Below are 21,739 nucleotides of genomic sequence, written 5' to 3' on the forward strand. Positions count from 1 at the left end.
CCCTCCCCTCTCTCTCATACTCCCTCCCTCCCTCTCTCTCATACTCCCTCCCTCCCCTCTCTCTCATACTCCCTCCCTCCCTGTCTCTCTCTCCCTCTCTCTCTCTCCCTCTCTCTCTCACTCTCTCAGTCCTCTGTCTCTTGAGAATTCATTCTTTTCCACTGGCCTTCTTCACTTCCCCCTCCCCCTCTGTCCACCAACTCTGGTAACCCCCCCCCTCCTCCGCCTCTGTAGTGAACTGCTGGAAGGACCCAAAAATGATGGGCATCTCTTCTGCTGCGTTCACAAATTTTTTTGTCAATTTTCTCTCTCTCGCTCTTTCTCTCACACACACACACACACACACACACACACACACACACACACACACACACACACACCCTTTCCTTCCTTCCTTCCCTCCACTTAACTCTTCCCTGACCTGGTTGTGTGTGCACATACAGTATATGTGTGTATGTGTATGGCCAGTACAGGTTGAAAAACAGACTTACATAACAGATTGATAGTCAAGGAAAAAGACAGAAATCCTATATCTCCAATGGCTATGACGGCACTGATTGTGTGGAGACTTGGCTGATGGCACTATTTGTGTGGGGACTTGGCCATGACACCACTGATTATGGCTAAACTGTCGCCAGCACCCTAATATTGTGTTATTTGACAGAAAAGGCCATACCGGGTCTGCATGTGTGTATGTACTCGTGCATACATGTACCTCATCTTCTATGTGTGGACTGCATGGCATATTCTGTGATGGGCCAAAGCTGTAGGTGAGATACGTGTGTGTGTGTGTGTGTGTGTGTGTGTGTGTGTGTGTGTGTGTGTGTGTACGTGTTTGGATGTGGGGGGTTGGGTTGGTCAGAGATGACTATTTTCCTAATACTACTAACAGACTGTGGCAGAATTTGCCTCCCCTGGACTGACCAAAACAACTGGCAGTGTTGTCCACTCATCGCCACACCCACAGCATCAGTGAAGCTAAATCAGAGCCCTGCATATGTCTCTGAGCTAAATAGGACAGAGGCTCCCTCTAGTGGCCAAACTTGAAACAACTAGTCAAACCTATACTCTATTAGATTGTTTTGGCTTCAAGCGTTCAAACTTAAAATGTGTGCATATCACATGAAAAATCCTCAGAAAAATAAAGTTAATATTTATTTTATTCAGACATTTTTAAATGCAACACAAAAGAAACCTCTTAGTATCTACACATACCATTACACCACAACCTCCTCACACACACACACACTCACACACCATTACACACACACCATACCCCCACCCCATATACACACACCATTTCAGAAATGCAAAGGCACAGACAGTGGCTTGGCGGCTCAGATAAGGATATTATTCTAAACGCAGTAACGTTAGTTTTTATAGAGGTTTTGGAATCACAGTGTGGAATGTGTTGTTGTTCTGCTGAATGTTTTACATGAGATATTCAGTACCAGTGAATTCAAAGGCTTGATTCCCAGTTCACACAAAGTCCTAGCCTAGAAATCTAGATGCACCCTAGGGACCCGGGCTAGTCTACCAACTCTCCGTTGGCTTGCGAGCTGGAAAAATTAAACTTCGATAGGGCCAATCACATTGTGTATAGAGACGTTAGGCGGGCTTAACATAATGATTGACGGCTTGAACTCCCTGCTACTTGAAAACAAAGAAGATGGATGTTGCTGTTGGTGAACAGCGTGGCACGAGTTAAGCTTTTTTTAAGTTGCCAAAAGTTTAAACTAGCCAACTAGCTGCGCTGGTGGGAAAACGTATGTGACTCATGAGTTGTAGCGCTATCCTATTGCGTGCAGAGGGAATTTGAAAGACAACCAATTATCCCGCCTCTCGGACTGAGCACTGCCAACGGTAAATCCCCAAACCCTACATTTTAATGTGGGTCTGGCTCATCAGGCTAACAAAGTCCTGTAGTATATCCAGAGTCCAAAGTATATTTCTTAATCCATTTCCCCAATAAATGGACAGCAGTTAATTTACTGCACATGGGGTTGTAAGTCAGGGGAGCGGTCATGAGTAAGAGAGGTTTCACACCGCTGTGGTTTGGCAGAAAGCCACAGCTCCATCCAGCACCCCACCCGTTTCTGCCCTTACTTCCCCTTTCTTCTGTGCCACTGCCCCCTCCGCATCAGTCTTCTCTGCGCTCTGTCCGTCATGAGAGGAGTCCTGCTGATTGGCTGGGATCCCCTCCACCTCCACCTCCTCGGCGTCCTCGTCGATGTAGAGCAGCGGCGACTGCTCCTCCCATTTCTTGGCCTCCTTAGTGCCCTTGGCTCCCACGGCCTTCTCCTCATCCTCGCTGGGCGCGAACGTGCTGAGCATCGGGTCAGTCCCGTCCGCCGGGCCGCCGTTGTTGTTGTCCTCCACGTCCCCGTTGCCGTCGCACTCGTCCCTCTCCACGCCGCCCATCAACACTGGCCCGGCCCACACGTCCTCCTCGCCCTTCTTCTTGCCCTTCCTCCGGGACCTCTGGCCTCGACCGCTGACACCGGTGTCGCCGAACCCTTGCTTCTGTCTCCTGCGCCTGACCACCAGGGCGATGCAGGCGATGCTGGCCAGTGCGGCCACCAGAGCGGCCACGATGACCGTCAGCCACAGGGACTTGTTGGACTGGCTCCCTGGGTCAACTGCAGAGGAGGAGTCTCCGAGAACAATGGGCACTCCTGGGATACCAGAACTATTTGAGGTACCAGAGCGATCTGTGGCTCCTGTGGTGGTGAAGCTTGTTTCAAGGTACGGTTTTGAGGAGATGGGGATGACTGGGAAGTGTGGATGGAGTGTCATTGGTGGGGGTGATGTTGTGCTGGTGGTCTCAGCAGTGGTCTTGGGAGTGACAGCAGAGGTAGACTCAGGGGGTGCTGAAGCTGAAGTGGAAGTGGACTGAACCATTGTGGGTGTGGTTGGAGGTGGTGTGGAGATGGGGTCGGACCTAGTGGTTTGAGTGGTTTCGGGAATAATTTGGCTGGTTACTGAAGGGGTAGTAGGGCCCGGTCTGGTGGTTTGGATTGCAATAGGAATGATCTGTGTGGTTTCCTCAGGGATCCATGTGGTCTCAGGTGTGGTTTGAAGTAGAGTAACGGTGGTTGGCTCTTCTGTGGTGGTTGTTGTCACTGGTTCATAAATGACTGTGGTGAGGAGTTCAGGAGTTGCCGGATGGTCTAAAATGGCGTACTCTGATGTACTCTCAGGACCAGGCTCTGTGTCTGTGGGCATTAAAGTGCTGGCGGCCTCTGTTGTGGGTTCAGTGTTGAACACAGTAGTGGCATCGTCATCTGCTACTATTGCTGCATCAGCATCTGTTGTCTGTGCATGGAGTTGCCAAGGACAGGAGGACAGGAGAAGTAAAGTAACAAAAAGTAACGCAGGCTTTTCCATGCTGAAGAGCAATCAGGCCACCGGCTAGATGTATTTACACCCCTTTTATTTCTGTAGACCCGGGCTGTTGTGTGGTGTGGTGGTCTGGTCTGTCCTAGGGCTCAGGCAGAGGGGTGAAGATTGACGCTTGTGAACGAGTATCTGTGCCCTGCCCTGGCCGAAGGTGGCAGAAGAGAGCAGGTGGCACCGTTTTCTTCCTCTGCCGCCCACCGCAGGCTTCTGTTTGTCCTCGGCGCTGCTCTCATGTGCCCTCTGCCTCGCTGGCACTGGTGCTGTGGTGCTTCTGCAGACTTGGCCTTGCAGGTGGATGTCGGCCGGAAAACGCACAGCCACACTTTCTTCTTTTCTCAGCTCTGTTGATCTTTACTTTCTTCCTCTTTCCACCTCAAGTGAGGTTTTTGTGCTGGTGGCTCGGCCTTGGTTCCAGGGCAGACGGGAATTTAAGCTGCAGAGATCTTGAGCATGAAGAGAGAAAAACAGAGAAAATATTCACAATTAGTGAAAAAATAAATGTGGAAAAAATTGAATTATGCCAACGTTTCTTCCAGGATTAATCCCCTAACCTTACTAGATTGAGAAAGGAATGCCTTCATCACTTTGATAAAAAAAAAAAAAAAAAAAAACTGTCTGAACTGCCCTGCTTGTGTAATGTGATTGCTGTGGCAATGGAAGTTGGATCACCATTTGCACAACACAAACTCAACACAACTTTATTGCAATGTTATATACAATCCAGTCAATGAGAAACTCTTACCTCCAAATATGCATTAGGTTTTCATACCTTAAGTCTAGTGTTGCCTAATATACATTCTGTTATTTACCATGTGCTTTAGGTATGAGCATATCTCAGTTGTAAACGAACATGTCTCTAAGGTAGTATCCAGTTGGACTCTAAATAGCACATGTATAGTACTGGACACTATACTACATTACTACATTTACAAAGCCTTTTAGAAATGTGTTATAGAAATGTATAAACTCATACACAATACACAAACAATACTGGATATCAAGTACTCATACCTAAACAAAGAGCTCTTTGTTATAATTCATGGGAGAAGTCATTAGTAACTAATGGGTTTATGGCTACAAATGAAGAGCGTGACTATCTTCCTCTTCCACCTTTGGAAGATATCTACTATATGTCTGTTGGTAGCTGACTATATCATTCATTCTTCTGGATATTTTGAAATCCTTTGTGAATGTGTGTGTCAGGTTTGGAGCCGTTAGCTTAGCTTTCTTTGTAAGTAAGAGCAAGGCTTACCTGACACATGGGCATCACCGGTGGAAGTTACTTGTAATGTGGGTGCTCATTCTTGAAAGATGGAAAAAAAAACACTTTATGTAATTGCCCTTGTTGACCTGCTCTTTCTTTGGAAGGAGTCAGTGTCTTCTAGTCACTCTGCGCCATCCTCTCTGGATTTCTCTTTCTTTCTCTCTCTATCTCTGCTCATCCGAGAGAGACAGTTTGCTGGCCGTGGCTCCTGTTGAAGTGAGATAGTAGGAACTGGAGAAAGGCCAAAGGTTCACTATACCTCAGCGCTCTGTCGTAATGTTCCTCTCCCTCAAACGAGAAGTCGAAAGCCATCAGAGGAAGCCGCACGCTGGGTGTGTTGAGACATGTGGGCATTGCTTTGTGGTGTTTGCATGCATGTGTTCTTGCTTTTGAGCATGTGTATATGTGGACTGTTTGTGTGTGTGTGTGTGTGTGTGTGTTTGTGTGTGTGTGTGTGCGTGCGTATGTGTGTGTGTGTGTGTGCGTGCGTGTGTGTGTGTGTGTATGCGTGCGTGTGTTGTGTGTGTACATGCGTGCACGTGCACGCGCGCATGTGTGTGTGTGTGTGTGTGTGTGTGTGTGTGTGTGTGTGTGTGTGTGTGGGAAAGATATCATTGGGTGGAGGGATGCTAGAGTTCATGAGAAACGTTAAAGGCAGGAAGCTGACTGTGTGGTAGCAGTTTCACACATATGGTACATCAGATTACCATCAGATTTTACTTGAAAATGCGTCAGTGAAATTTGGTGAAATCTTAGTTTAGCATGAGCATATTGAGTTAAGAATTTCTGTAAATATAATGCACAGTAGCCTACATGTAGTCAACCAATACAGGACCCAAATTTGGTCCTGTATTATTCATTATTTGTATTTTGTATTTTTGTTTGTATGTAATTTGTGTGTGTGTGTGTGTGTGTGTGTGTGTGTGTGTTTGTGTGCGTGTGCGTGTGTGTGTGTGTGTGTGTGTGTGTGTGTGCGGTAGGGTGTAGACTCGACTCTCTGTGTGGTTAGGCTCCCTGTCCCCTAAAAAAGATCAACAGTCGGTATCATTTCCTCTTTCTATCCAAAGCGTCCTCCCTTTGCTACCAGCTCTGACCATCTATTGCACATGAACAATCATGCAATTATAAACCCCCTACTACATCCTCATTCACAGATACTGTACATGTTACCTGACACAAACACTTTGACATACCTCTCTCTCACACAAGTGGAATAAAACATTTACTCTGCAAGACAAAACTTACAGCAAATGAATAACTAATAAATACATTAATCTACAAATATGTTTGCCTTACAGATGGAACAGTGAGGGAATTGTAAGGCTCAGCCTTAATGGTCCAGTCTCTCTCGCCCTGATCAATCAGATCTTCATTTTGCTCACTGTGCCTCCTCTTCCTCCAGTATTGTCTGGTGATTCTTCCCTGTCGGCCTCTCCCTCCCATACCAGAACTCCGTGATGTCGGACATAGTCACTTTAGGCTGAGGCCACAGGCTTCCGTTCATCCGCCCCCCCTTTCTCTCGCTCCATTTGTCCCTTCTTCTCTCCTTCTCTGGCCCTCTGTGTCTGTCGCTGCTGTTTGTCATGGTGCCGTTAGCGTACCAGAACTCCACCCTCTCCTCCACGGTGGCCCGCGGGTTTGCCCACAGGCTCCCGTTGTCCCCCGTGGCCGCTCCTCTTTGCGCGCCGCCTGCCCGTGTCCGTGCGTCCGTCTCCCAGCGCCCGCTCTTCCTCACGGCGGACAGACGGACCCACAGGAAGATGTTGAGGCCCAGGAAGAAGGATGCGGCCAGGGCAAGGCCCCAGATTGTGAGGAAGCAGGCCAGCCTGGTGCAGCAGGGAGAGGGCCTTCCTTCAGTGCATCCTGAGATGTTTGTTTTGGTTTCGGTTTGCAAATCCTCTGGCCTCAGGCCCCCTGTGGTCATCTTCATGGTGGTGGTGGTCAAGGTGCGCAGCTGAATGGAGATGTCCGGTGCTGAAGTGCTGTTGACGGGCAAGCTGATGTTGGATGTGTCAGTCTCGATGTCCGTGGGAGTGTGCAGTGCAGCAGAAGGACCTGCCGTCACGGCTACTGTTCTGAGGGTGGTGAATATCGTGCTGTTGGGAGTGGTGGTACGTGGGACTCTATCGGTGGTTAGTTTGAGATGGACTCTTAAGGTCATGTTTGCATTTGCATCATACCTCCTTGTGTTCTGTGTTGTCATACTGTCTGTGCGTACCTCACTCTCCATGCTGTCTGGCCCGGCCTGCGTTGAGTTCTTCGAATGAGACAAAGAGAAGTGGGTGTGTCCCAAGCCCTGAGTTAGAGCTGCTTCACTGGCCGTAGTGTAGTTTACACTCCTATCGATTATCGTTGTCTGCTCGAATGGAGCCGAATCCGTCTGTCCCTCTGTGATGCCCCACTCTGGCCCAGGGGAGGCTGGTTGTGAGCTGCCTGCAGCCTCCAGATGGCCCTGGGTCACCTCTATCCCCAGTGGAGAGGGGCTTGGTGTGGGCTGGGGGCCTGCGTGCCACTGTGCTGTGGTTGGGCCTGATCCTGTGCTCTGAGTGGCGTTGTGCTCCTCAGGGGAGGTGAAAGAGGCTGTCACCTGCTGTTGGATTGGTGGTCTGGGGGTTGTAATGGCAGCCAAAACAAAAGGCTTGGTCTGTGGTGTGTTGAGCTCACTGTTTGTGGTCAGTCCATGAGTTGTTTTTGAAATGTTTGTATTTTCAACCAATGGCTCTGCTGCTGTTCCCTCAATGAGAACCACTTTGTCTGCTGGAAGGGTCTTGTTGGTTTCTGCTGTTATTGTCTTTGTTGTTATTGTTGTTGTTGTTGTTGTTGTTGTTGTTGTATTTGTTGTTGTTGTATTTGTTTGTGCTGTTGTTGCGTCACTGACCATTGATGTAGCGGAAGATTCTGTCACTGTACTGATCCGACTGTACCGATCGTTTGTTTTGTTTACTCCTGGGGTTGCCATGGTGTTATTCACATTGAGTAAGGAAGATAGTGTTGATTCAGCAAGGACGTGAAAGACACAAAAACCTACAGAAAGCAGCGTCCAAACCATCTTGCGTCTCTGAGCGTATAGTACCTGTTGAGGTATGGATATAAGATCAAATGAGAAAGAAACGTAAGCTCACAAGAAGCAGACTCAGTTTTTGTTTTGGTTTCTGAGTTGCTCAACACATAGCCTTCTTCAAATACTTAGTTTTCTTAAATAAGAAAGTTCTCTTTAACCTCACAATTCTCTTAATGAATAAACCTCTATATATGTTCACTGTGAATTAGATGGTCTTGAATAAAAAACTACTGTAATGTAACTTACCATGCCTGATCTCCGCTCATCTCACATTGTCTTCCACTTCCTACCAAACTTCTGCTTGTGCTGTTGGGGCAGCAGCTAGCAGCTACTCCTCTTGACTTCTGGGAAACCTCAGGGGACCAATCATAACTGACAAAAAGAGATGATGAAAAAAAAGTTCCATTCCATTGCCATGGTGACAGTGGGATCACAGGGTTGGAGGCTAAAACAGGATGTGGTTCTCATGCCACGCCTCCAATGTCATTGCATCTAATGTGTTGCAAAAATGTCACACTAAAGCATCCGGCTGACTCAATTCACAGCACTAGATTTACAAATGTGTTACGGGAACAGAGATCCCGTTTCAGTTTTTTGCAGGACACCATGTACGGTGTGTTGCAACATGGAAGATATACGATATGCACCTTATAAAATGCTTGCACAATGTTTACAATGGTATGTTTATGACTATTCATAAACAAAATTGAAAAGTGAATGAATTCAATTAAGTTAATTCAAAGTCTGGTCATTCATAAATATGTCAGTCTTCTGTTGTCTGTCTCCCTCTCTCTCACTCACGCCGCGAGTAATCTCTTTTTTGTGTTTTGTCCCTGACGGGTTGCCATAGGCTGGGTCTGTATTTAATTGAGGATTGTCTGGGATTAGAGGCCTCAGATTGAGTTAATCTGTTTTAGTCACTGACACCGAGGGTGTGAAGTCTGCGCCAGTAGTAAGGCAGAGTTGAGACAAAGGGAGAGAGTAAAGCGACAATTACCAACAGAATCACTGAGGCACAGAAATGGAGAACCCAGACGACAAAGAGCTAGAGAGTGATGAGGAAGAATATCAGTATCCCGTGCTGGAAACAGAGGAAGAGGGACGAGGGGCAGGGCAGTGGACGGAGGCCGTGGGGGAAGGGGAGGGTGAGTTGTTGGACTGGAACGACTTCATCACAGGGGAGATGGATGAGGTCCAGGGGGACCTGTGGCCTGACTGGAAGCCCACTGGCCCAGTGACACCGGAGCAGGTCCTGAGACTAGCAGGATACACACGGGGTGAGTCCACGGTTGCCATAACAACTGGGATGACAAGAGGGCCATAAACTGCCGTCGGTTCTACATAGGTTCAATCTGTGATGAAATCAAGAATTTCATGAATTTACTCTTTCTTTGGATTCTCACTGCTATGCTGTTAGGCCTTTTTATTCATAGAATTGTCATGTTTCACCAATATGAGTTAAGTAAACGTGTGACCGCGCACATCCCTTTTCACCGTTTTGGATGGGTGCTGGATTCGAGGAAATAGTTCAAAAGTAAAAGAGAGTGATCCGCACACCATATAGCTCCCATGGAATGTTTTTTTATTTTGCGTGCAACGTTTCGAGCCCCTGGCTCTTCCTCAGGCAACCCAATGCCAATATGAGTTAACATGAATGTGCATTGTGCACACAAAAACAGGTGTTAGGAGAGTAGTTTCTGTAGTTGTACATTCAGTACAAGCAATTTGATATGCAAACATTGAATAGGTTTACAAAATACCACAGAGTTCATAGTTCATTGTTCAACCTAGGCTAAATAGCAGGACTGCAGAATATTAAGAGGAAGAGAGAGAGTTATACATTCACCCCAGTACAGTATGTCCCATTGATCATTCCCCATGTGTCTTATGTATAACATTCTTCAAACAACAATATTGTTTTACAATAATATCGCAGTTATAAATGCTATGTTCTTAGGCTTGCTGATTCTGCAATGTCTCAGCTAGGGGCCTGTAAGGATCTCTGTACATGATCACATAACACACATCACATCATTTTCATATCATGGACTGAAATGAACCACACAATGTCATATAAAAGTGCATTCACCCAGCTCAGGGCATATTCATGTGACATAAATATAAAGGCTGGTTTTGATTAGGATATGAGATTGTTTTCTTACATATTACACAACATAATCAGTGCTGAACAACAAACATTTATAGGGGGAAAAGGATCAATTATCACATGTTTTAACAATGGCTTAACAACAGAGTTTTCTGCTTCTTGCAGACACAATTCAGTAGTAGACCAAGATGGTGATTGATGATTCAGCAGACAAGCTACTCAAAGTCTCAAATCGTGCCCTCTAGTGATTGAGACTTGAACTGCATGCAGACATGTACTACATACCAAATGCAGGTTTAGGACGTCATGAATGACCATTGTCTGTCATGTGGTTGTGGTATGTAGTGTGCTTCCAGGCTGCAGTGCCCTCATGTGATCAGCCATGATGCCATGAATGCAGCTGTGAACCAGTGAAGTGCATGTGCTCAAGTGTTGTTTTCATTTTGTGTTCATCTTCATGAACAGCTTACTTGTGCTCTCCTGAGGATAATATTTACAACATCAGCTTCTCGCGCTTCAAAATCCGGGACATGGACAGTGGTGCCATCATTCTGGATATCAAAAAACACTGTCCAACAGGTATTTGTGTACATAAACCTTTGACACAAACACATGCACAGTTCAGGTATGTGTTTGTGGTTTTTGTGTTGTCACATGGTGTGCTTTCCGTTGTGAAATCACCCAAATATTTAGAAAAACAGCCCAGTGTCTGTATATGTTTTCTACTACTTTCCACTACTTACAAATAGCCTTGCTAATACTGCCACTTAACACTTGACTGGAACTGACTGTATAAAAACAGCACTCACTGATGCACCTTTTCTTATTGTGCTTCACCTTCTAAATTGTTTAAAAGTTTTCTAGAATTGTTGAGATAATTGTTTTAAAAAGCTTAAACTGTTTACCATGTTGTAAGTCGCTTTGGCTAAAAAGGCATCAGCCAAATGTAATGTAATGTATTCAAGTATTTTAAGATTCTCCTTTCGTCCAAATGGGGAAAATCTAAAAACACTGCAAAAGTCAAAAAAACTTTATAAGTCTACATAATGTCTATAAAACTATAAAAGTCCGTACAATAGAAATTATATATACTTGTAAAGAGATGCCTGTACACATATTGCTAAAAAAAAGCTATGTATTGAAATTCCAAAACAGATGATGATGATGATGATAATGATGAGATGAAGATTGGAGATGGATTGAAATGGCAGACTGTAGTCATTGTAATCATTAGCAGTTGTAGTGTTGTTAATGTAGTTCTAACGAGCACTCTGCCCTCCCTGTAAGAGATCACTGGCGGGCAGCAGGAGCAGGAGCCGGGGAGATTTATTCGATATCACTTTTCACCTGCTTTCCTCGCCATCAGGGAGATCGGAGCCACGTAAGTCGATATGGTATATTAATAACGTAGGCTAATCTGTGTGTGTGTGTGTGTGTGTCTCCCTATTGTCTCTCTCATCTCACAAATACACATACATTTTTACACAAGTACTAACGTAGTCCATCAGCCCTTCAATCAACATCTACCTATCAGTCCATCTGTCAATTTTTCTGAAAATCAAATTATTTCTAAGATTCTCTTCTTGAGAGAGCCTAAACCACATTTAGCTCGACTTTATCTTCTGAAACATCTCTCTCCCTCTCTCTCTCTCTCTCTCTCTCTCTCTCCCTCCCTCTCGCTCTTCTTATGCAGGTTGGAGTTTATAGTGGGAACCAAAGCAGTGAACAAATTCCGGCTCATTGAGAGGCATTACTTCCGAGACCGGCTCCTTAAAAGCTTCGACTTTGAGATTGGCTTCTGCATCCCAGACAGCAGAAACACTTGCGAGCACATCTACACTGTGCCTCAGCTGGAGCCAGAGATAGGTATGTCTGGAGCCACAAAAATGGCTAATCAAAGTGTCAGTTTGAATACTTTGTTCAGCTATTGCTATTAGTTGAAATGGCTATGGCAAGATGGCAAGAAGACTCAGATGTGTGTGTGTGTGTGTGTGTGTGTGTGTGTGTGTGTTTTCTCTGTTCCTAGTTGAAGAGATGATAGCGAGCCCGTATGAGACACGATCGGACAGCTTCTACTTTGCAAATAACAAACTGATCATGCACCACAAAGCTGAATACTCCTTCTGCCCGAAGCGAGATGCGTTCGTAAGAGAGTCCTCCTGATGATGCTTCATGGGGTTCAAGAGAAAGGGGACTCAGGGAGACACTCACTGAGAGAGAATTGAGAATGCTGAACAAACTCCTTTATGTTGTAGATTCTCCAACATCCCTAAGCAGTTGAGCTTTCCTGGTATGTATGAAATGAGCATGTGTAGAATTTCATTCATGGAGTATCTCAATAAGACCACCTGTATAACTAAAGGAATAATAATAAAGTTTGATTGATGAAGTGTTCAGTTGCTTTTATTATAAAAGGTGTTGTGGCTTTGTTTATAATCATAGTCTTTTTTGTTTTTGCATTTGTTTTGTTAGAGGGTTAAACGTTTGAAGTTGGTCCACATTGTGTTTCCCCGGGAGCGAATTTTTATTTTATATTTTATTTATTTATTTTTGTTTAGTGTGTAAATTCTAAACTCGCATGCCTGTTTTAAGATGGGGAGTGTTTTGAACATCATCTAAAAAGTGTTTTACTAAAAAAACATTTGTACACTACACTTGTGTATTTAACATGACCGCTTAATGCCTCATTATCATGACAGGATGCACAACTTTCATTTATACATTGTCCGTATGTGCACCCAAACCCCTTTCATGTAAACATTGTCATTATCAAGCAGTCAGATGAAACATACCAGATCTAACAAACACCTATGGCGTACTGTACTGTACAATATGGTGAGGGGATTGTATAGTTTCCAATAGTGTTAAGATCAGAAGGAAACAGTGGGCCTAACTCCAGAGAGAGAGAGGTGGTCAATATGCTGTAACCTCGTCTACAGGGTGAGCATCTGTGTTTTGATTTACTCATAGAGGAAACTCTTTGTGGCCCACTGTGCAGTGTTTAAAAAGAGCATCAGCCAAAAAGTAGGGTAATATGGCTTCTTTTTTAATCCTCTCTGCTTCCTTCTCCCATCCTCTCATACAAAAAATGCATAAACATCCTCCCTTGGATCAAACATGCACATTCATTCACTTCAGGGGGTCGCATCCTGGGAATAACACAGATACATATGCACTCATAAACACCGGCATTCAGCCACCACCCCATCTCTTCATGGACCGACTCAATTAAATATGGAGAAGGAAGAAGGTCTCCCTCTCCTCCTCCCCTCTCTCTCTCCTCTCTTCCTCTTTCCCATCCCCCAGTTTTCTGCTAGACACACATGCCACTCTTCTCTTCACTCTCGTCGTATAACTCCCTTCATCTCTTTTTGGCGTATTATTAGTCAAGTGAAGATAGCTATCTCTTCCCCCCTCAGCCCACCCCCACCCCCATCCTCTCTGGCCATAATGGTGGAGTTGTAAGCAGACACTCTGTTATGTTTATGACTCATGGAGTCCTCCAGCTCCCTGTGGTAGAGTGCGGGTTATGCCAGCTATATAGTGTCTTTTCATTATTCACACAACAGTGTGTCCATTCAACAGTTGTTTGGGGGCCTGTCTGTGTGGCTGTGTCTTTCTGTGTGTCTAAGTGTTTATATGTGTCTGAGTGTCAATATGTGTATGTAGGCTACTTTATAGTACAGTATGTCTGCCTACACTCTGATGTGAGTGTCTGTGTGTGTGTGTGTGTGTGTGTGTGTGTGTGTGTGTGTGTGTGTGTGTGTGTGTGTGTGTGTGTGTGTGTGTGTGTGTGTGAGTGAGGGAGTGTTTCATGTGGTCCTTCACTTGCAGGATATGCATTTGTAATGGGTTAACAGTGTTTATCAAGCAGTCAGCATCAGCAAGCACTGCTCATAAACAGTCTAGTAATAACAGAATCCATCCAAAACATTTTTTTCAGCTGCAACTTGTCTCACATGTGTGTTTTTGAGTGTGTGTGTGTGTGTGTGTGTGTGTGTTTGAGTGAGAGAGAGAGAGATAGAGCTAAAGAGAGGGAGGGAGATGGAGAGATCACTTTGCTGACAAGAATCCATACAGTCTGAGTTGAAAGCCGGCGCAGTCCCGTTACAGGAGGTCCTATATAGATATTGATCCGGGCGCTGCCTAGTCTCCCGAGACAAAAAGCAAATGGAAAACATCAATCTGTAGCGTCTGCTGAGAATGTGTTGCTGAGAACTGTCGCCTATCTTTGTGCAAAACCGGAAAGCTACAAATATAAGTTATGCTGTGACTGGGAAATGTTCCTTTATGGTGCCGACATATTATTGGAAATGTGTGCGTTGTGTAACGCAACTATTTGTCTTCCGAAGGAGTTTACTTGGCACATTTGATGTGCCACCCTACAATTACTTGGACTACCTCGTCCCATAAAATGAACCTTTACGCGCTGCTTGTGGTCGGATTAATACTTCCCAGCATATCCTCAGCGCTCCCTGTTCTGACTGTGGACCACTATTCCCGTGGAGTGGTGAGTAGGCTACTGCGGGGGTTACCCCATGAAAACAGCACATATGCTACACGAACGCGCACCATACTTTGGGAAATTAATTATGTTGGCCTGTAATATGCTGGTATTTTATTTATTTTACTGTAAAACTAGTCGAATCCCTCAAACATGTCTTGTTCCGCCAATAGACATTTTTGATTAAGCTATTCGCAAAGAGGTAATTTTAAGGCCTGTTTTCACCCTAATGTAACCTACATTTTCTTGGAAACTAAACGATGTTTTGACAATCTGCAGAGGATATATTCACAGAATACACAATTCTATAGGCTATTCAACGAAAAAGAATGTGTCTAATAGCTGTAAGTGTCCTTAAACCGCTATTTAGGCAATATTTACAACTATTTTAACAGCAAAAGTTGGAGCATATAGGGCGGTATGAATATGTAATGAATTCGGATGCTTTTCTTATTTCATGCTTAGGGGTGTGTGTGTGATTTCATTATAACCAGCTAGCCCACTAGAAAACAAGAATGTACTGCAGTCAGACACTATAGGTTGGAAAAACAGGTCCTGTAATTTAGCAAAGTGCAAAGTGAAAAAGTTCTTCGTGGTACTGCATTTGCATATACACTTAGAGATTCGTCATTAATTAGACTTTAGACTTAGCCCAGCATTTACATTAGGGCCCATTGTTATCCGCGCGCGTTTTAGTAACGTAGACTTATATATGTGTTTTCACAGTTGTTTTACAAGTAATTTTACACGATTTCCTTGTAACTTTGTTAAGGAATGTCTGAAAGTTCAACAATGTCATCAAAGCATTTCCCCCCCAAGTCTCCCACAAAAGAGTAACATAAACATCAACAATCAGTTTTCTTTAATATATTGAACATGACACATGCATATCAGTGTTACCAGATCATGGTTACTGTATGCATTCATCCCTGACAGTGAACTGCAGCAAAGTATGATGTAAAGGAGATAATTTCATTGATTGGTCTGGCTCTTGCTTTGGATAGGAAGCAACAGCACCAATAAAATCAAATAGGTCGAGGCTAAATGCCCTAACTGAGACTGAGACTGTCTGAAGTAGCAACCATTCCATATTCCTGCTGTATGTGCAAGTTATCTGGTCTACACCATGCCACATGTGTCACACCGGCGGCCTCCTGTCATTCTGTCACCTTTGTTTTCTGTTTTAAGGACTGGTTGAGCCGCTATGGCTACTTGCCTCCTGCAGATGTACGGACGGGGAGACTTCACACCAAGGAGACCATTGAAAGAGCTCTGCGAGAGATGCAGCGCTTTGCTGGGCTGGAGGAAACAGGAACTCTTGGTAACTCAGATGACCTGCCAGCCTGAGAGAGAGACAAACTTTGATTTGCATTGAAGACCCTTATCATGAACTGAATATCATTTTAAATTCTCTTTTTATTGTGTTGTACGCAAAGGAGAGACAAAGCCAATGTGAGGCATCATATAATTCACAGGCAATTCAGTGATTGTGTCTCTCCTCAGCAGTGACCAGCATGGTCCTGTCACCGATTTCACAGACTGGTGCAAGTCATCTTTCTTGAACATCAATGTGCCAAAAACTAAAGACATGACAATTCTAGGGAAAATCCCATGGTCATCTCTCCTAGAGTGACCAGTGACCAGGCTGTTGAGCTTGTGCAGCATTATAAATACAAGGGTCACTTGATCTCAGAATAATACAAATATAATTTATCCTTGAAACTATTTGGTTCAAAGCAGGAAGACTACAGAGTCTACTTCCATTCTTTATTTTCTGTTTTTGGTCCCATGTGATTGTATTCCATCTTTGTGTGTTCTTATTTAACTAGTTTTGATGATGATGATGATGATGATCTGTTCACATCTCTAAGACAGGGCCACATCAGCTCTCATGGACAAACCTCGCTGTTCTTTACCAGACATCATTGGCACTGAAGACCTGCTACGAAGGAGGAAAAGAAAGAGGAAGAAGAGATATAGTCTGACAGGTCTTAGATGGTATAAAACAGACATCACATGGAGGTTTGTGAAAATATGCAGAGTACATAAACAACATATCCTCAAGATACTGGATGTAACTGTCATCTCTGTAAGGAGCTGTCTAAAAATGATTTAGGAATAGTCCTACACACTCATATGGAAACATGATGTGTAGTGATGATCATGTATTAGTAAAGCATTTTCTGCCTTTGCTGAGTTTATTGTATCTATCAAAACGGTGAGCATTTCCACCACAAAATTAATAATGTTGCTTGCCATGCATTTGCTTGATACTGTATATGGAACAGTGAGAAAAGCCATGAGGACACTCCAATTCCACACAAGCAACCATTTGTAACTGTGATGTTCAGATACAGGGCATTGTTTTCACTAGCATAGCCACTCTTCCTGTTCTCTGGTTGCAGCGTGTTGAGCTTCCCGTCGCCCTCTCGCTCACCCTGGCTGCGCCCAGAGCTGGTGGAGATGCTCCTGACCTATGCCCTGCGCGCCTGGGGTGAGCACACCCCCCTGCGCTTCCACCTGGTGCACCCTAAACCAGGAGAACTACGGCAGAACGTGGACATAGAGGTGTCCTTCCCACGTGGCTACCATGACGACGGATATCCCTTCGATGGCCGAGGGGGGACGCTGGCCCATGCATTCTTTCCTGGGACAGGGGACATGGCGGGGAACACCCACTTTGATGATGGGGAACACTGGAGCTATGGAGGTCTCGATGAGCCTCATAGATTTACATGTGCCCATTTTGGATAATATTATTGACAGTTGTGGAGTATGTTATGTATTGACACTGCATATATATTTAATCTCCCTCTCCTTCCTCTGTCAGACGTGAATGGAACCACAGACCTGTTTGCAGTGGCCGTCCATGAGTTTGGCCACGCTTTGGGTCTCTCCCACTCCTCCTCTGTCCCATCCATCATGAGGCCCTACTATCAGGGCTCAGTAGGAGACTTCCGTAGCTACACACTGCCCAGTGATGACAAGCTGGGGATACAGACACTCTATGGTACACACCACACACGCACATCTGCTCTCTTGTATTTAAACAAACGCAGTGCACACACACACGTGTACAGTTATTGAGAATGGCATTCGTATTGTCATAAGTTTTGAAAGGAATAGCATATAAGAGAAGTTTAACTGTCTTTGAAGGGAAAGGTGTTCGGACACAGCCACCTGTGATGCCAGAGATGCCATCCATTCCCATACCTGCGAGACCAACTGATCAGTAAGAATAACACTTGCCATCTTATGACAGACAAAGGAAGATATTGTGATATAACAATATTGCCACTTATGATGATTATAATTAAACTGAAATGTGAAAAACAATAGTGGACATGGTTAAGGGGATGACAGTGGTGGGAATGTTGTTGAGAGATAATAATGTTTTTGATGATCATTTTTCCAGTCCAATGCCTGCCCTTCCTGATCGTTGTGAAGGAGGTTATGATGCCATAGCCAATATCAGAGGAGAGGTCTTCTTTTTCAGGGGTAAACCCAAGTTTATTTAACAGCATCAATCAATGCAAACATACATAAAAACATGTGTACACCCACACACATATACATAAGCTACACACAGTTACTAAAACGAATACATCACAACATTCCTCCATGTTTTCTCTTCTTTTCTCTCCATTCCTCCCTATATCTATCTCTCTCTTTTCACTCTCAGGTAAATACTTCTGGCGGGTCCAGCACTCAGGCTCCCTGTTGTCCTTCATCCCTGCTTTGATTAAGAACTTCTGGATTGGTCTTCCTCCCACCTTGGAGAGAATAGATGCCGTCTATGAGAGGGCCAATGGAAACATTGTTTTTTTCAGCGGTGAGGAAAAAATATAAGGATGTTCCTCTATCGTACAGTTTGTACTTCGTGACTGAGTACAAACATGTCTGTTTAAACTTCCCCAACACGTGTTGTATAGCACATGTAGGTGCTTATGGGCATGTGGGGGTGTATGTAAACTACAGCTGATCTTGTGCTCCATGACTCTCTCAGGCGATCAGTACTGGGTGTTTAAGGACAGGACAGCGCTCCCTGACTACCCCCGTCCACTGGCGGACTGGGGCATGCGGACACTGGCAGGACACGTGCCGACCAAACTGGAGGCGTCATTTGTGTGGGCTCATAATGGGAAAACGTACCTATTCAGCGGTGGAGAGTTCTGGAGGTTTGACGAGAGAGGTGCAGGCATGAGACAGGAGGTGGGCTATCCGAAATCAGCCACGCTTTGGAATGGGGTGCCTGCACATCCAGATGACATCATAAGCTGGGGAGACGGTAAGACTGCATCCATGGGCAGTGAGGTTACAGAGGCTGGGGGGTCAGAGAAAATGTCCACCACAAAAAGTGACAAATTCCGGAGCTGGTGTAGAAATTGTGCTTTATATTCTTCCATTTTTTGGAGGTATTCCCACACCTACTACACCTATGCGATCCTTCTTTATATAACCTGTTGCACCTCTGCCTTTTGTGTGTCCCACACCTTATGATGTTTTTCACTCTGTTAGGAGACACGTATTTCTTCAAGGGCTCTTCCTACTGGGTGCTTGGACGAGGAGGACTGAATGAAGGACCCATCAAGGCAAAATCCACTACAGTTGACTGGATGAAATGTGACCCTCCAGGTGTAGAGCCCACGCCCACAACCAAGGTGCCTACATCCTGCTGCTGCTCTAGAGGCCTGGCTCTCACCTCCACGGCCCTGCCCTGGATCACCACACTGGCCCTGGCTGTAATCTGCCAAATTTTACTATTTTGATTTTCAGTGTTTAAAGATGTATTTTGTATGATTTTATACTGAGTTGTACATCTAAATGTTTAGTTTTTTGGAGACATTGTTTTAAAAGTGCTGCAGCTTGGGAATGCATTGCCATTTTATTGTTGTAAATATGGAATTACCCTGACTACTCTGATGTTTTAACAAAGACAGTATCTTAACACAACACTAATTCCAATGGCACTTCTGTGTCCTATGCAAATAAAGTGCTTCTTTTTTCTGAATGGAAATGGAAATTGTTTGGTATGTGTGTATGTTTAATACTGACCACATGTATAGCCAACATTGCTTATCCAAGTCACAAATGTCTGCCTTGCTGCATTATAGGGAAACTGGGGCTATTTACACTCGTATGTCTATCACCCAACAAAGATAGATTGGAATTTTGTACATGTCCCTCCATGAGATAGGCTACTGGATTCTTTCAACAGATTCTAAATGTGGGCAGCCGTGCCCTACTGGTTAGCGCTTCGGACTTATAACCGGAGGGTTGCCAGTACGAACCCCGACCAGTAGGCACAGCTGAAGTGCCCTTGAGCAAGGCATCTAACCCCTCACTACTCCCCGAGCGCCGCTGTTGTTGCAGGCAGCTCACTGCGCTGGGATTAGTGTGTGCTTCACCTCACTGTGTGTTCACTGTGTGCTGAGTGTGTTTCACTAATTCACGGATTGGGATTGCTCACGGGATCAAAAGAGTATATATACTTACTTATACTTATACTGAACAAGACAAACAGGCCATATCCTCCTGGGACCCAGAAAAAAGTTTTGATATTAAGATTTAGCCTAAGTGTTATGGTTGAAGGACACATATAGGGAAAAAAAGTCAAAAATGTTCTTTCTTTCTTTCTTTTATCATATGTCCCTTGCGGTGGACATCGGGTCATCATTCTTCAGAAAATTAGCCTGGAAAATTACCAAGCATGCATTTGAAAATATCACTGCACGCAATTGGATATCACTACGACCAATGTTTACTGACTGATTTCGGACTTCGATATTGCAACGCTGTCATCATTTGTTTAGCTCGCCTCTTGCACGCCTATATTAGATACACCAAAGTGATTGGTGCAGCTCGGCTCCATGGGCATAGGTAATGAGCATCATTACTCATCGCCAGAGTCACTCGCTGAGCTTATTCAAATTGTGCTCTCGTGAGAACTCTGGATTTCCAGGGTATCAGAAAATATCAATTTAACATAATGTTATTGCATTGAGTTACAATGGGATCTTATGGTATTTGCGACATTAAATGAAAATAGATGTGTCAAAGAAGGAGTGGTGCCCCTGGAATGATTTTAAGGCTGCCTCCAGAGATGAGCACTGTAAAGGAGTGCTGTTACTACGGTTGAGCATGCACTCTGATGGCCATACCAATGAGCCTATAGGGTCAATGCAATGCAGTCAGGGTGCAGGTATGGTACCCTGTAGGCCAGGGTTTTAGCCCTGGAAGGGTGACTGCACTCTCTTATTCACTACATATGAGGTGAGGAAGTGGGATGGCTGGCTGAGAGGCCATCAGAGGCTTGCCCAGAGTAGGAGCTGTATTATGTGACAGACCTTAGTGATGAGTGTGTGGGGCACCCTAAAGGATGCCAGAGGTATAGTGGAGAGATGCTTGGATGGATAATTCAATTCAGTGGCAGCCCGCGGAAACATTTCTGGCGGCCCATGATAACATCTGTAAAACTGTTAAAACTGTACAACTGTACTGTGTGCTTTGAAAAGAATGAATCTCCGTTTAGTGTGTTTAGTGGCCGTCAGGTTTTCCTGTGGTGTTTTGCTAGCTGTAATTGGCCCTGAATAAGGCCTATGCTAATAAGAGGCAAGGCACACTGAGACTGTTTGTTCTAAATAAGTTTGTACTTGAAATGGACTGCAACCAGAACTGTTATATCTCAAATTTGTCTGTTGAGGGTAGAGAACCCCAGGGATTGTGTGTGCATTGCAATTTATTAAAGATTTTCACAGGTTTTGCCAGGTTTAGCCTCAGTTATCAATTAAAATGTGTTTAAAGCAATAAATATAAACTGTAAAGATGCAACCTGGTAATTAAAATGATACAAATGGGATTTTTTCCCCAGTTTTTTTTTCCTTCTTTTTCTCCCCCCGCCCCTTTGGCAGTCCTCAGTTCAATGTTGGGTTCCTGAATTGGCCCTCACCAATCAAAACTTTGAGAACCCCTGTCCTAGAGAGTGTAGTAGGACTCAAACTGGTATGCATTGTAATTCAAATATACTCAAGGGCTTGTTCAGTACATACTTTATGGGAGAAGATTAAAGCAAGGGCAAGCAGTTACATTCATCCATATTTTACACTCAAAACTTTTAACATTTTTGAGTTGAATACCATCGTGGGATGACTCACAACAAAGTCCTAACATCCTTAAATATGTCGCTGCACACAAACATCCAAAAACACTTTGAAATTAGACTAGGCCTACCTGTTACAAAGTTTCAGTGCCAATCTTTGGTGATCTTTGGTGCCAATGTTCCAATGTCAGTTTGGTTTAAAGCTAGAGGATAGACGAGCAGACAAGCGTGCAAGGTGTACTAAGCTGAAAAACAATACAATTAAATATCTTTAAACAATCTGGGAATATAAAGACTTAGTAGCA

At 44.4% G+C, this 21,739-nt stretch overlaps 4 protein-coding genes across 6 annotated transcripts; 2 read left to right on the forward strand and 2 right to left on the reverse strand.

Moving 5' to 3' along the window:
* Positions 1 to 1,839: 1,839 nt before the first annotated feature.
* On the reverse strand, positions 1,840 to 5,102 carry si:ch73-248e21.7 (mucin-2). 2 transcript variants are annotated; one of them, XM_048245293.1, is made up of 3 exons: positions 4,923 to 5,102; positions 4,652 to 4,702; positions 1,840 to 3,842 (listed from the first exon to the last, which is right to left on the reverse strand). In XM_048245293.1, exon 3 carries the CDS (start codon positions 3,385 to 3,387, stop codon positions 2,041 to 2,043), a length of 1,347 nt encoding a protein of 448 aa, XP_048101250.1. In that variant the 5' UTR covers positions 3,388 to 3,842; positions 4,652 to 4,702; positions 4,923 to 5,102; the 3' UTR covers positions 1,840 to 2,040. The 2 variants fall into 2 exon arrangements, with proteins under 2 accessions (XP_048101250.1, XP_048101249.1); XM_048245292.1 differs by having other exon boundaries at positions 4,652 to 5,102.
* A 550-nt stretch (positions 5,103 to 5,652) lies between these two features.
* si:ch73-248e21.5 (mucin-5AC) lies at positions 5,653 to 8,069 on the reverse strand. 2 transcript variants are annotated; one of them, XR_007193690.1, is made up of 3 exons: positions 7,971 to 8,069; positions 5,960 to 7,736; positions 5,653 to 5,684 (listed from the first exon to the last, which is right to left on the reverse strand). XR_007193690.1 is itself a non-coding variant. In XM_048245290.1 (2 exons), exons 1-2 carry the CDS (start codon positions 7,971 to 7,973, stop codon positions 6,042 to 6,044), a joined length of 1,698 nt encoding a protein of 565 aa, XP_048101247.1. In that variant the 5' UTR covers positions 7,974 to 8,069; the 3' UTR covers positions 5,854 to 6,041. The 2 variants fall into 2 exon arrangements, 1 of the variants encoding a protein (XP_048101247.1); XM_048245290.1 differs by lacking the exon at positions 5,653 to 5,684 and having other exon boundaries at positions 5,854 to 7,736.
* Positions 8,070 to 8,505: 436 nt separating this feature from the next.
* Positions 8,506 to 12,221, forward strand: unc119.2 (unc-119 lipid binding chaperone B homolog 2). The gene is made up of 5 exons (XM_048245294.1): positions 8,506 to 9,001; positions 10,297 to 10,410; positions 11,119 to 11,212; positions 11,525 to 11,697; positions 11,858 to 12,221. The coding sequence occupies exons 1-5, from the start codon at positions 8,746 to 8,748 to the stop codon at positions 11,992 to 11,994; spliced, it is 774 nt and encodes a 257-aa protein (XP_048101251.1). The 5' UTR covers positions 8,506 to 8,745; the 3' UTR covers positions 11,995 to 12,221.
* A 1,697-nt stretch (positions 12,222 to 13,918) lies between these two features.
* Positions 13,919 to 19,352, forward strand: mmp25a (matrix metallopeptidase 25a). Its single transcript, XM_048245656.1, has 10 exons — positions 13,919 to 14,341; positions 15,524 to 15,656; positions 16,207 to 16,357; positions 16,741 to 17,045; positions 17,166 to 17,345; positions 17,492 to 17,567; positions 17,751 to 17,833; positions 18,018 to 18,167; positions 18,342 to 18,623; positions 18,854 to 19,352. The coding sequence occupies exons 1-10, from the start codon at positions 14,204 to 14,206 to the stop codon at positions 19,102 to 19,104; spliced, it is 1,749 nt and encodes a 582-aa protein (XP_048101613.1). The 5' UTR covers positions 13,919 to 14,203; the 3' UTR covers positions 19,105 to 19,352.
* The last annotated feature ends 2,387 nt before the right edge of the window (positions 19,353 to 21,739 follow it).

The sequence above is a fragment of the Alosa alosa genome, chromosome 6 (assembly GCF_017589495.1).
Source record: "Alosa alosa isolate M-15738 ecotype Scorff River chromosome 6, AALO_Geno_1.1, whole genome shotgun sequence".
Taxonomy (NCBI): domain Eukaryota; kingdom Metazoa; phylum Chordata; class Actinopteri; order Clupeiformes; family Clupeidae; genus Alosa; species Alosa alosa.

Excerpts from the sequence above, each read along its gene's own strand:
- si:ch73-248e21.7 (XM_048245293.1), bottom strand. The coding sequence starts at position 3,387 with ATGGAAAAGCCTGCGTTACTTTTTGTTACTTTACTTCTCCTGTCCTCC.
- unc119.2 (XM_048245294.1), top strand. The coding sequence starts at position 8,746 with ATGGAGAACCCAGACGACAAAGAGCTAGAGAGTGATGAGGAAGAATAT. Across the intron at positions 9,002-10,296 it reads ACTAGCAGGATACACACGGG|CTTACTTGTGCTCTCCTGAG; the intron begins GTGAGTCCACGG and ends CTTCATGAACAG. Across the intron at positions 11,698-11,857 it reads TCAGCTGGAGCCAGAGATAG|TTGAAGAGATGATAGCGAGC; the intron begins GTATGTCTGGAG and ends CTCTGTTCCTAG.
- mmp25a (XM_048245656.1), top strand. The coding sequence starts at position 14,204 with ATGTGCCACCCTACAATTACTTGGACTACCTCGTCCCATAAAATGAAC. Across the intron at positions 14,342-15,523 it reads ACCACTATTCCCGTGGAGTG|GACTGGTTGAGCCGCTATGG; the intron begins GTGAGTAGGCTA and ends TTCTGTTTTAAG. Across the intron at positions 17,568-17,750 it reads CCTGCGAGACCAACTGATCA|TCCAATGCCTGCCCTTCCTG; the intron begins GTAAGAATAACA and ends TCATTTTTCCAG.